At 45.6% G+C, this 13431-nt stretch overlaps 1 protein-coding gene across 2 annotated transcripts in view; it reads left to right on the plus strand.

The window, feature by feature from the left end:
- SLC12A8 (solute carrier family 12 member 8) overlaps positions 1–12749 on the plus strand; it is a 39377-nt gene extending 26628 nt beyond the window's left edge. For both annotated transcript variants that reach the window (XM_063429168.1, XM_063429167.1), the window contains 7 exons: positions 1978–2065; positions 4196–4342; positions 5390–6026; positions 6555–6652; positions 7165–7282; positions 8475–8535; positions 9161–12749. In XM_063429168.1, coding sequence (XP_063285238.1) covers positions 1978–2065; positions 4196–4342; positions 5390–6026; positions 6555–6652; positions 7165–7282; positions 8475–8535; positions 9161–9326 — 1315 coding nt within the window. In that variant the 3' untranslated portion in view covers positions 9327–12749. The remainder of the gene's footprint in view (positions 1–1977; positions 2066–4195; positions 4343–5389; positions 6027–6554; positions 6653–7164; positions 7283–8474; positions 8536–9160) is intronic.
- Positions 12750–13431: the final 682 nt, after the last annotated feature.

Raw genomic sequence — 13431 nt, forward strand, 5'->3', positions numbered from 1 at the left:
ACCTTGCAGTCAGTATAGAGAGAGCCACCGCCATCTTAGCTCCCTGTCAGTCATTGTTATAAGCTCCGCCCATTACACCTGGCAGTCAGTATAGAGAGAGCCACCTCCATCTTAGCTCCCTGTCAGTCATTGTTATAAGCTCCGCCGATTACACCTGGCAGTCAGTATAGAGAGAGCAACCTCCATCTTAGCTCCCTGTCAATCATTGTTATAAGCTCCGCCCTTTACACCTGGCAGTCAGTATAGAGAGAGCCACCTCCATCTTAGCTCCCTGTCAATCATTGTTATAAGCCCCGCCCTTTACACCTGGCAGTCAGTATAGAGAGAGCCACCTCCATCTTAGCTCCCTGTCAATCATTGTTATAAGCTCCGCCCTTTACACCTGGCAGTCAGCATAGAGAGAGCCACCTCCATCTTAGCTCCCTGTCAATCATTGTTATAAGCCCCGCCCTTTACACCTGGCAGTCAGTATAGAGAGAGTCACCTCCATCTTAGCTCCCTGTCAATCATTGTTATAAGCTTCGCCCATTACACCTGGCAGTCAGTATAGAGAGAGCAACCTCCATCTTAGCTCCCTGTCAGTCATTGTTATAAGCTCCGCCCATTACACCTGGCAGTCAGTATAGAGAGAGCCACCTCCATCTTAGCTCCCTGTCAATCATTGTTAAAAGCTCCGCCCTTTACAACTGGCAGTCAGTATAGAGAGAGCCACCTCCATCTTAGCTCCCTGTCAATCATTGTTATAAGCTCCGCCCTTTACACCTGGCAGTCAGTATAGAGAGAGCCACCTCCATCTTAGCTCCCTGTCATTGTTATAAGCTCCGCCCCTTACACCTGGCAGTCAGTATAGAGAGAGCCACCTCCATCTTAGCTCCCTGTCAATCATTGTTAAAAGCTCCGCCCTTTACACCTGGCAGTCAGTATAGAGAGAGCCACCTCCATCTTAGCTCCCTGTCATTGTTATAAGCTCCGCCCCTTACACCTGGCAGTCAGTATAGAGAGAGCCACCTCCATCTTAGCTCCTTGTCAATCATTGTTATAAGCTCCGCCCTTTACAACTGGCAGTCAGTATAGAGAGAGCCACCTCCATCTTAGCTCCCTGTCAATCATTGTTATAAGCTCCGCCCTTTACACCTGGCAGTCAGTATAGAGAGAGCCACCTCCATCTTAGCTCCCTGTCAATCATTGTTATAAGCTTCGCCCATTACACCTGGCAGTCAGTATAGAGAGAGCAACCTCCATCTTAGCTCCCTGTCAATCATTGTTATAAGCTCCGCCCTTTACAACTGGCAGTCAGTATAGAGAGAGCCACCTCCATCTTAGCTCCCTGTCAATCATTGTTAAAAGCTCCGCCCTTTACAACTGGCAGTCAGTATAGAGAGAGCCACCTCCATCTTAGCTCCCTGTCAATCATTGTTATAAGCTCCGCCCTTTACACCTGGCAGTCAGTATAGAGAGAGCCACCTTCATCTTAGCTCCCTGTCAATCATTGTTAAAAGCTCCGCCCTTTACAACTGGCAGTCAGTATAGAGAGAGCCTCCTCCAGCTTAGCTCCCTGTCAATCATTGTTATAAGCTCCGCCCTTTACACCTGGCAGTAAGTATAGAGAGAGCCACCTCCATCTTAGCTCCCTGTCAATCATTGTTTTAAGCTCCGCCCTTTACACCTTGCAGTCAGTGTAGCCATTTACAATATGGATTGTGATTTCATTTGCTAAATCTATAATACACATTTAAATAGAATGGATCTATTCAGTAGTATTAATAGCAGAGAAGTGATGATTTTTGTTAAATGAAGTCCAGGACGTGTGATATATTGTTTTATAGTTAACAGGGTACCCTTAGTGAGTGAGTGCTATTTGGATTAATGTCCAGTTAACGGTCACCTTTAAGATGTCTTTAGTGTCATCCCCACTAAGGGTGGTTTCCCGCTATGTGTGTATTTCTGTGCTCTCACCCATTCTCTGCTTGTTCACAGGTGGTTCCTATACATCGTGTTTGTTTTCCTGCTGGGTGCCATTTGTATGCGAGAATTTCTGCGCTATGAGTTCATGATCGCAGAAAAGGTAGAGAGAAGGATGGGAATGCAGTGGGCAGGGATTACTGTTATTATAGATAACTTGTCTGTTAACCCAGCTACTGCTAATGACTAGCGCATATTGTGGTAATACAGCATCATGTGACTCAAAAGGGTAACCGTACTATACAACTCAGAGGATATACCTAATGTTACATCATCCATAGAGGGATCTACCTCCCGTTACATCATCCATAGAGGGATCTACCTCCCGTTACATCATCCATAGAGGGATCTACCTCCCGTTACATCATCCATAGAGGGATATACCTCCCGTTACATCATCCATAGAGGGATATACCTCCCGTTACATCATCCATAGAGGGATATAGCTCCCGTTACATCCTCCATAGAGGGATATAGCTCCCGTTACATCATCCGATAGAGGGATATACCTCCCGTTACATCATCCATAGAGGGATATACCTCCCGTTACATCATCCATAGAGGGATATACCTCCCGTTACATCATCCGTAGAGGGATCTACCTCCCGTTACATCATCCATAGAGGGATATACCTCCCGTTACATCATCCATAGAGGATATACCTCCCGTTACATCATCCATAGAGGATATACCTCCCCTTAAATCACCCGTAGAGGGACATACCTCCCCTTAAATCACCCGTAGAGGGACATACCTCCCCTTAAATCACCCGTAGAGGGACATACCTCCCCTTACGTCACCCGTAGAGGGATATACCTCCCCTTACGTCACCCGTAGAGGGATATACCTCCCCTTACGTCACCCGTAGAGGGATATACCTCCCGTTACGTCACCCGTAGAGGGATATACCTCCCGTTACGTCACCCGTAGAGGGATATACCTCCCGTTACGTCACCCGTAGAGGGATATACCTCCCGTTACGTCACCCGTAGAGGGATATACCTCCCGTTACGTCACCCGTAGAGGGATATACCTCCCGTTACGTCACCCGTAGAGGGATATACCTCCCGTTACGTCACCCGTAGAGGGATATACCTCCCGTTACGTCACCCGTAGAGGGATATACCTCCCGTTACGTCACCCGTAGAGGGATATACCTCCCGTTACGTCACCCGTAGAGGGATATACCTCCCCTTACGTCACCCGTAGAGGGATATACCTCCCCTTACGTCACCCGTAGAGGGATATACCTCCCCTTACGTCACCCATAGACGGTTGTTTTCTACTGGAGTATCTGGCTGGAAAGTAATATTTCATTAATAATTGGTATTGTTGCCATTGCACAGTTCTGCTGAAGTGTGTCTGTGCTTTATAATATGAATGAGGTCTCCATCGTCTCTTTAGTAGTAGCTTGCCATCCAGGGAGGCTACAATGTGTGTATTTATGGGTTGAATGAAACAGAGGATGTTGCTAGTTGTGCATTATTTCAGTTTGACTTGTTCCCATGCCGTTTTAATGGCTCTGACACATAATGCGTTTCACGTGGCTCTGCTCAGTGAAGAATATTAGCTGTTTATCCTAATCCTCAGCTCTTCACTTAATGAATGTCAGACATTCGCTGCAACTGTAACTTCATTATTTCCAGTGGAATTGTTTATTTGGGATTAAATGGCAGAAATGTCTGTTTCTGGGATATTGTTACACAGAACGTGTTAACCCATTGATACCGACTTCTAGCAGAATGCTAGTTCTAATATCTGATTATTGTACTGGTCCCTCCTTAAATATCTGCAGATGTTCGATATCTCCGTACAGCCCAGTGGGATAGAATTAAAGGGGCAATAACGCCAAACCTGTTATCCTGGGATCCGTGATCTACTTTACTACCCTGGGAATTAGCGTTCTGAGTGGCGTTTTACTGGGGGGCTGGAGCACTGCTACTGGGGCGGAGGGGTCTTTGTTAAGTCTTTGTACATGTATTCATGTAATATTATTAAACCATGCACATACTGTTTTTAGAGCATCCCTTAAAATAATGTTCCTAGCGCAACTTGAAAAATAACAGATTGATGCCATTAATCCTCACACGGCATGTTATTGGGCGTTTGGTGCCAGAGCTGTCACCCAGTCCACCTGGAAGTCTAAACGAGGCCAGTTAGGAATCTTTGTTATATCGTTAAATTGGAACATTTCCTGCTGTCTGTTAACCCCACACATTCCTCTTTTCCCAGGTCTCTCTGGTGGGATTCCTCTTCCTTCTGGGCTTGTACATCTCTTCCCTTGCCTCCTGCATGGGGGGTCTATACGGCGCTCCCAGAATCCTCCAGTGCATCGCACAGGAAAAGGTTATCCCTGCCCTCTCCTTCCTGGCTCACGGGGTCAGTTCCTTTTTATTAAGATTTTACTGAAATGGAAACACAAAGGTTAAAAGGGCAAACATCTCCTAAATTAAGAAAAGATGGCATGCCAATCCCCCCCCCCCCCCCTCCCTATCTCTGCCTTCCTTATTAATCATTGCTCTATTATTTGGATTAAATTCTAAAACACACTATGGCAGCAGAAGGAGTAGAAGGTTAAGTGACTAAGTGCCGTTTAGGTTAGGCAACTCACAGAAAGTGGGGGCTAGGGTGGTTTAATTCAACTAGCCTATAGAAAGAGATCTGTGTGCCATTTAGGATGTTTATAATATACAGCCTATGGAGAGGAGATTGGGCAGCCAATGTTTTGGTGGTAATGAAATTTATTTATTGAAATGTCTTTGGATCAGACGCTCCAGGCCACCAGGAAGCGGAGAGTTAATGGGGCAATAAATCCTTGTTCAGTCCTATAATTAATTCTGCTGATTATCAGGATTACGGCTTCCTCGTTATAAATATAGCGTGAAACAAACTCTGATGATTACAGCCGATTATGACCTAAATTCTCTGGGCAGATAAGCTGCTGGGGAGAATTTCCCCTTTGGCCTTATTACATAGCATGGGGGGGATAACGATGGAATAACCCTGTCCCAGACACTGCCCCCCAAAATTCAGACACTGTCTACTGTTAACATTATATTGGGCTTTAGGGAGCTCAGGGAAGCGTTAGATCTCGCTGCTTGTGTCTGCGGTATCTGATGTACCATGTTCGTGATACTGTGTGCTTGAGTCATAGGGCAGGAGTTGGCATTATCACCTTTTGGGACGGTATTGCTGACCTATATTGGCTCAGTTTTCACCGGTGAATCCTCACCAAAAGCAATGCAAGTTCAAGGCTTCATTAAGCCATCAGCAACCTGCAGGGTTCGGCTCTAATTATCAGTCTGCACTAATTAACAAAGAATTGAATGTTATTTGAATCACGTACTATAAATCATTGTGAACATGTTATGTGAGAAAATGGATTATTAATCTACACGGTCGTCTTTACTTTTTTTTTTTTCTCAGAAAGGACCAAATAAAACGCCGGTAGCAGCAATTATTTTGACAGGTGTTCTCACCATGGCATTTGTCTTTATTGGCCAGGTGAATGTCCTTGCACCAATAGTAACCATTAACTTCATGCTGACGTACAGTGCCGTGGACTATTCCTACTTCTCTGTGACGATGAGTTACAATTTACAATATAATGGCAAAAAGACCATGAGAGTCAACGCCAAAGCACTGAGCGCCTCTTGTCCTCTGATTCTTGATAAACCGTCCAGCTACGGAGCAAATGGCACTCTGCTTGAATTCACAAAGGACATGGATCAGATCTTCAAAGTGGGTCAAGTGGAGCCAGCTGAGAGCACAAAAACGCAAAACTCGGGAATGAAGATGACGTTTCGTAAAGCTAAGATTCCTGCCAAGCAGTCCTTGCTGGACAGCTTCCAGTTAGATTTGCCACACGTTTCGGAGCTGGAGGAGAGTGAACTGATCCCAGAACCAACTGAAGAGAAATTTCAGAATATTGTTCCCTCCATGGACCAAGATGAAAGGAGTCCATCTAACATGGAAGAAGCCGAGGGAGACGCCACACGGAGCATGGTGGAAGTAGAAGAGATGTACACAGAGATCCAGCAATCAGAACAAGATGGTAAAGAAGGTAATTTATTGCTTTGAGACGAGTCTTTGCTGCATTTATTGGGCCCCATCGGTTGGAATCGCCTCCAGGTGACTACCGATATAAATGGATAGTGTTGCGACTCTGTGCTCCTGATGCAGGGCGGCCACGCACAGCGCAGAGGGTGTAGTGAGGATTGATGTTTTATTAGAATTAAATAATTTATAACCACATTAATGCCAAGTGTGTGAGCTGGTAGCCTGTTAATAAGTATTAGGAAGATGGAGACATGGGATATATCTCAGTGGACTGGCAAAGTGCTACAGAGTAAAATAGATTTAGCTTTTTTTTTCTCTTCCTGTTTTCAATTCAGCCCGTACACATTGAGATATGGCCCAAGGGGGCACACGGAGTGTCTGTGGGTAACCAAAACTGATCCACAAAATATCTCACCATTCACAGCGGGTGCAGCGTAAAGTATTGTTTTTGCTCTGTGGGAGGGGATGCGGCTGGATGTAATCTCTAGGCTTTGGAGGATGTGAATTTATTATAATTTATTTTTTTCTACAGATTTAAACATTCAAAGCAAAGTCCCGGAGTTTGAGATTCAGAGTTTATCCACTTCCTTTTACTCCAAGTTCTGTAATCACTGGGTCTCCTTCCTAGGGGTGAGTATCTCCCACCTTTGCTGTCCTACCACCCCCCTCCCCTACGCTCCAGCAATGCTCTCCATCTAGGCTAGCTGGTTGATGGTTGTGCCTTCTGGGAGGAGCAAGTAATAATACCAGGGTGGGGGTGGAGGATTAGTATTATTGCCCTAGGGAGGGGTCAGTAGTATTGCCCTGGGGAGGGTGGGGGGTTTGTAGTATTGCCCTGGGGAAATGTGGGGGGGGGCGTTGTATTATTGCCCTGGGGAGATGTGGGGGGGGGGGGGGGCGTTGTATTATTGCACAGGGGAGAGTGGGGGGGGGGTTGTAGTATTGCCTGTGGGGGGGGGGGGCGGGATGGAGTATTGCCCGTAGGGGGGGTTGTAGTATTTCTGTGAAGGGGTGGTGTGTGGGGGGGGGTAGTATTGCCTGTAGGGGGGGGGTGTAGTATTGCAGTGTGGTGGTGAGCAATCTAACACATTGAGTAAATACTGTTCCCCCTAAGCACATAACGAATCCTCTCCTGGTTGCAGGCGATCTTTTCCATTGTTATCATGTTTGTAATCCAGTGGATCTACGCTCTGGTCAATATCGGGGTGGCTGTTCTCTTATATTTCTACATTGGGCGGGTGAGCCCTGGGCTTAATCCAGGTAGGTGCCTGTTGGCATATATCATTATACGAGGCCCCTATGTTCTGATTTCCGCTGTAATAATAAAGATATTTTATTCCTGAATAACTGAGTAATTCGGTCCCTAATTCACATATTACTGGAAATAAATATAAAATATAAATGAGACCCAATAGATTTCATTTCTTTCTGTTGTCCCCTCTCAGCACCTCCAATGCGCCATCCCTTGCAGCGTTCCCTCTCAGCACCTCCAATGCGTCATCCCTTGCAGCGTTCCCTCTCAGCACCTCCAATGCGCCATCCCTTGCAGCGTTCCCTCTCAGCACCTCCAATGCGCCATCCCTTGCAGCGTTCCCTCTCGGCACCTCCAATGCGCCATCCCTTGCAGCGTTCCCTCTCGGCACCTCCAATGCATCATCCCTTGCAGCGTTCCCTCTCAGCACCTCCAATGCGCCATCCCTTCCAGCGTTCCCTCTCGGCACCTCCAATGCATCATCCCTTGCCGCGTTCCCTCTCAGCACCTCCAATGCATCATCCCTTGCCGCGTTCCCTCTCAGCACCTCCAATGCATCATCCCTTGCAGCGTTCCCTCTCAGCACCTCCAATGCGCCATCCCTTGCAGCATTCCCTCTCGGCACCTCCAATGCGCCATCCCTTGCCGCGTTCCCTCTCAGCACCTCCAATGCATCATCCCTTGCAGGATTCCCTCTCGGCACCTCCAATGCACCATCCCTTGCAGCGTTCCCTCTCGGCACCTCCAATGCGCCATCCCTTGCAGCGTTCCCTCTCGGCACCTCCAATGCGCCATCCCTTGCAGCGTTCCCTCTCGGCACCTCCAATGCGCCATCCCCTGCAGCGTTCCCTCTCAGCACCTCCAATGCGCCATCCCTTGCAGCGTTCCCTCTCAGGACCTTCAAATTCGTCATCCCTTGCAGCGTTCCCTCTCAGCACATCCAATGCGTCATCCCTTGTAGCGTTCCTTCTCAGCACCTCCAATGTGCCATCTCTTGCAGCGTTCCCTCTCAGGACCTTCAAATTCGTCATCCCTTGCAGCGTTCCCTCTCAGCACATCCAATGCGTCATCCCTTGTAGCGTTCCTTCTCAGCACCTCCAATGCGCCATCTCTTGCAGCGTTCCCTCTCAGCACTAGTTACAGACAGATCCTCTTGTATTAGAATGGTCTCACGGTTTCCCAATTTATTTTTATATTTAGGGGCAGCTGCAAGCTTCAGTTTATTCTCTTGGATTCAATTAATGGCCGTCACGGTATTCAGGTGCGTTTTCCTCTGTATGTTATATGATTAAATCCAAAGTAACCCCAGTATTGTGAATCGTTTGTTTTTTTATATACTTCGTTGACCCCCCTCTCCTTCCCGCCCGTGTGTTAAAGGAGAGCTGAATTGTGAGGTTTTAATATATATCCTTTTATGATTTGTCGCAAATTAAAATGTCTCAGGGAAGACTTGGGATCTCCATAAACTTCGCTATCTGTAGCCATCCTTAAAGGGATAACACAGGCACCATAACCACTACACCACACTGTCCAGCCACTCATACTCTTACTTTAGCATACAAACATTGATGACAAAAAAAATCATATATATGCACACAAAGATATATGTAAACGCGCACACGCACAGTTATCATGACTCGCATGTCAGTCAGTCAGTTAGTCAGTCAGTCGATGAGAGGATTTATTTGAATGTAACCCTTTCCTGCCACCTTAAGTGTGTTCTATTGATTGTATGCAGTGTATGTTAAGCTGTGTCATCACCCAGATTGTGCAATGGTGGATTCTCTGTTTGCGTTATAAAATGTACCATTCCTCTGCTGCAGTTGTTGTGTAGTCCTGCCTATTATAACTGTTAATCAATAACAATCCTATGTCTTTCTCCACAGGAAGAAATCTTCCCCAGGGGAGCGCATTGTAGTAACACCTTCCTTTGCATCTGTTGGTATGGAGACCACACAGCTGACAGAAGAGAACGCAGATTTTGCGTCCCGCGGTCGCTACCATCATTCTTCTGTCATTAGCAGTGGCCAGTTTGTTAACCAGTTTCATTAGGAAGCCATGGACAGACCTGTGAATCTTAAATGGAAACTGCACCATGTCTTGGCTGCTAAATTGTTAATTGTAAACTTTCTTCCGTGACAAAAGATGGTTTTCCGGAACAGCGCTGTGGGAGAGCTAAATGTGCCTTATTGTTAAAAAAAAGAAAAATGTTCAAGAAACTTAAGTTAAAAGCAAAAGGAATTGTAAATAAATGTTCATAGGGAATTTATTGCACGCACTCTGCGAGGCCCCCTGGTCTGTGCGAGGTCCCCAGGTCTGCACAAGGTCACCAGGTCTGCACGCACTCTGCGAGGTCTGCACAAGGTCACCAGGTCTGCACGCACTCTGTGAGGTACTCTGTTAACCCCTCGCTGACAGACTCCAGCAAACTGTGCTTTGTCTCCTATGCAGTAATCAATGATTTCAGGTGTTCTCTTTGACTCCGACCTCTCCTTCAAGCCTCATGTTCAGTCTATCGCCAAATCCTGCCATTTCCATCTCAAAAACATTGCGCGCATCCGCCCCTACTTAACGCCAGATGCGACTAAGGTGTTGGTCCATTCCACTGTACTTTCTCGCCTTGACTACTGTAATCCGCTTCTCAGTGGTCTTATGTGCTCCCAACTTGCGCCGTTACAGTCCATAATAAATGTGGCGGCGAGGCTCATCTTCCTGTCCGCCCGCACCTCCCACGCCTCACCCTTCTGTCAGTCCCTACATTGGCTTCCTATAAAATATAGAGCCCAATTTAAAATTCTGGTTCTTGCTTTCAAATCTCTACATAATGCTGCTCCCACCTATCTATCCTCCCTTATACACAAGTATGTCCCGTCTAGGCCCTTACGCTCTGCTGAAGACTTACGTCTATCTTCTGTCCGTACTCCCACCTCTGATGCTCGCCTTCAAGATTTCTCGAGGGCTGCACCGTTCCTGTGGAACTCGCTTCCCTCCTCTGTTAGATGCTCACTCAGTCTCCATCCTTTCAAAAAATTGTTAAAAACCCACTTCTTCATAAAAGCGTTTCAATTAAACTGTTAACGGCTCCCAACTGATTCCTCTCTTGCAACTGTCACTAGTCTAATACTATCCTTACCTTTTGTGTCATTTTACCCCACTCCCTCTAGCATGTAAGCTCACTGAGCAGGGCCCTCAACCCCTCTGTTCGTGTGTGTGTCCAACTTGTCTGGTTACAACTACATGTCTGTTCGTCCACCCATTGTAAAGCGCTGCGGAATTTGACCGCGCTCTATAAATATAATAATAATGTGAGATGTTTATTAGCTGTTTGTATTCAGTCCTGGTAAATGGTGATGGTCTATATCAGCTCCTCAGAGGAGGGAATACATCTATTAACAGCACAGTAAGGGCCTCTCCATCACCTTCTCTCTGCTTTGACTCCCTAAACTCCTCCCATGGTATGTTGGCCCTAACTAACTCTGGAACTCCAATCTGTCATTTGATCAATAATTAAATCCAGATGGCTCTCTGTACCCCCCAATCTCACTGCGCTATTGGATATCCCCAAGCTATGTCTATACCAACATCTAGATACCAAACATACGAGGGATGGGCCAGGCCCTCCAATGCTGTAAAGGCAGGTTATTGGAAGAAAATGAACATCGCAACGTTTCGACCCACACAGGGGTCTTCGTCAAGCTCACTGTGTTCCAATGAACGGCCGTTCCTTCATTGGGGAGCTTAGACCAGGGGTGCCCGAAAGGTAGATCCCCAAATGCTTTAAAACTACAGCTTCCATGATGCTTTGTCATTTTAAAAGCATGCAAAGCATCATGGGAACGTCTGGGGATCTACCTCTTGAGCGCCCCTGGCCTAGACCATCTCTCTTTCATTTGGTATATTCTGGGCTAGTGCTGGGTCTGGTTAATCAGCCAACCTGTTTGTGATTTGAAAGCAGTTCCTTTTTTGTTTTTGTATGATGTGTATATACCAACCTTTAGTACATACCTCCCTTAGAGTTTGCATTGAATGCTAAGCTGTAATAATCAGGACGCCATTACTTTTTATTCCATTATTTTCTTCCATTCCCACTGATATCTGAAAGGTTCTCTCCGTGGCTGAATTGCAGAGTTTGGTTAAGGTTCGGTAAAAGCAGTCGCAGTACGTTCCAAAACCATAATCTGTAATGGCAAGGCTTACCTTGGAGAATAAACCTGTCGCCCCTTCCCAAGTTGGACACGTTCCTGGCCGGCAGATTGGAAGTGTGATTGTTTTGTTAAATTGCTCCTCTCTGGGCTAATGTCCCAGAATGAGAATGTCAGGAAGAGACTGTTTAACATAATTCCCACTGTGCCCATGGTGCCATTACATGTACGTGGCTGTGTGATCATAAATGTGACCTGCACTCATTGCTATGTCCAGTCCATCCGCGTGGGCATAGTACCCACAAAGCAAGCTTGTGGTTGGACAACTGCTTGGAGAATTTTGTGGTTTAATTTGAATGTTTTATATTAGATACGGTGCCAGATTTAAACAAAAAATGTAAACCATACCTAGAATTCTTTGCTGAGTCTCCAGCATTGGACACACTGTGTGAAATGATTTTTAATGTCTAACAAAATCAAAAGGGAGGTGAAAGTGCCTAAAATGGCTGTCACATGGAGAGAAAAATCTATACTGTCAAAGAAAAGGGGCAGCGTCTGTGCGCCATAGCAGCTACCTGCAGATAGTGATTTGGCAAATGTACACCAATTTATATAAATAAAGAATAGTGCTCACTATAATATAGACATCTAATGGTCAGCGATACTGCAGAACAAGCATCGCACAAATCTTGCATCAACACAAAATAAATGGAAATTGTGAAACAGCGCCTTGCTTAATGGTGAAAAAAACTCTATAATAAATTACCAAGAATACACAGATATCAGTGTAAGACATCTTTGTAGAGTTAAACGGCTTTATATTAAACATCTCATATGGTAATCAAACCCTCTTTAGTGACAAAAGCCATAGCGAAGCACACTCACATGTAGGAGAGCTGAATCAAGCTCACAATAGCGTGAGGGCTATAACACTCGACTGTATATACAGGGCAAGCGTTTTCTGCTGACGTAAACATCTCCAATCTGGTATGAAACAGAGCCAATAGTGAACCCTGAAAATATACAAGGTAAGGAGAACAAAGCTATAAGCTACCAACATGTCTCACAGCGCACACACTTGCTCTGTATAATTTGCATTGCTGGGATATACTTTTTATGTAATAAGTTAGATTAACCCCTGTATCACAACTCAACTTTGAATTCTATGTTTCGTCTTGCTCAGAAATGCTTCAGACTTGAGAAAGGAAGGTACTCCTGAAAGCTTGTCATTACAAAATTATGTTAGCCCAATAAAAAAAAAGGTATCACAAGATACAAACTTTTTGTTATTTTCATGTTGGATAAATTATTCATGAATCCAGTAAGCAAAATAAAAAAAATCGCTATCCATATAAACATCCTTGTGTTTATTATATTAATATTTGTCTCTCTGACTCTCAGTGCCCTCATCTATGGCTCAAATCTCCCATGGATTAACATAGAAACATAGAATGTGACGGCAGATAAGAACCATTCGGCCCATCTAGTCTGCCCAATTTTCTAAATACTTTCATTAGTCCCTGGCCTTATCTTATAGCTAGGACAGCTTTATGCCTATCCCACGCATGCTTAAACTCCTTTACTGTGTTAACCTCTACCACTTCAGCTGGAAGGCTATTCCATGCATCCACTACTCTTTCAGTAAAGTAATACTTCCTGATATTATTTTTAAACCTTTGTCCCTCTAATTTAAGACTATGTCCTCTTGTTGTGGTAGTTGTTCTTCTTTTAAATATAGTCTCCTCCTTTACTGTGTTGATTCCCTTTATGTATTTAAATGTTTCTATCATATCCCCCTTGTCTCGTCTTTCCTCCAAGCTATACATGTTAAGTTCCTTTAACCTTTCTGTGACGGACCGCCTGCCACCCCGACTGGGTGCCTCCGTTGAACGATGCTCCTAGTGCTCGCCAAGGACCATCAGCACCGCAAACCCCACGAACCGCCGCAGCTTGGTTAGGGGTTTCGCCGTACTCCACTCACCCTGGACCCAAGACCGGGCTCCAGCTTCCAGTGG

Source organism: Pelobates fuscus, chromosome 8, assembly GCF_036172605.1.
Source record: "Pelobates fuscus isolate aPelFus1 chromosome 8, aPelFus1.pri, whole genome shotgun sequence".
Classification (NCBI taxonomy): domain Eukaryota; kingdom Metazoa; phylum Chordata; class Amphibia; order Anura; family Pelobatidae; genus Pelobates; species Pelobates fuscus.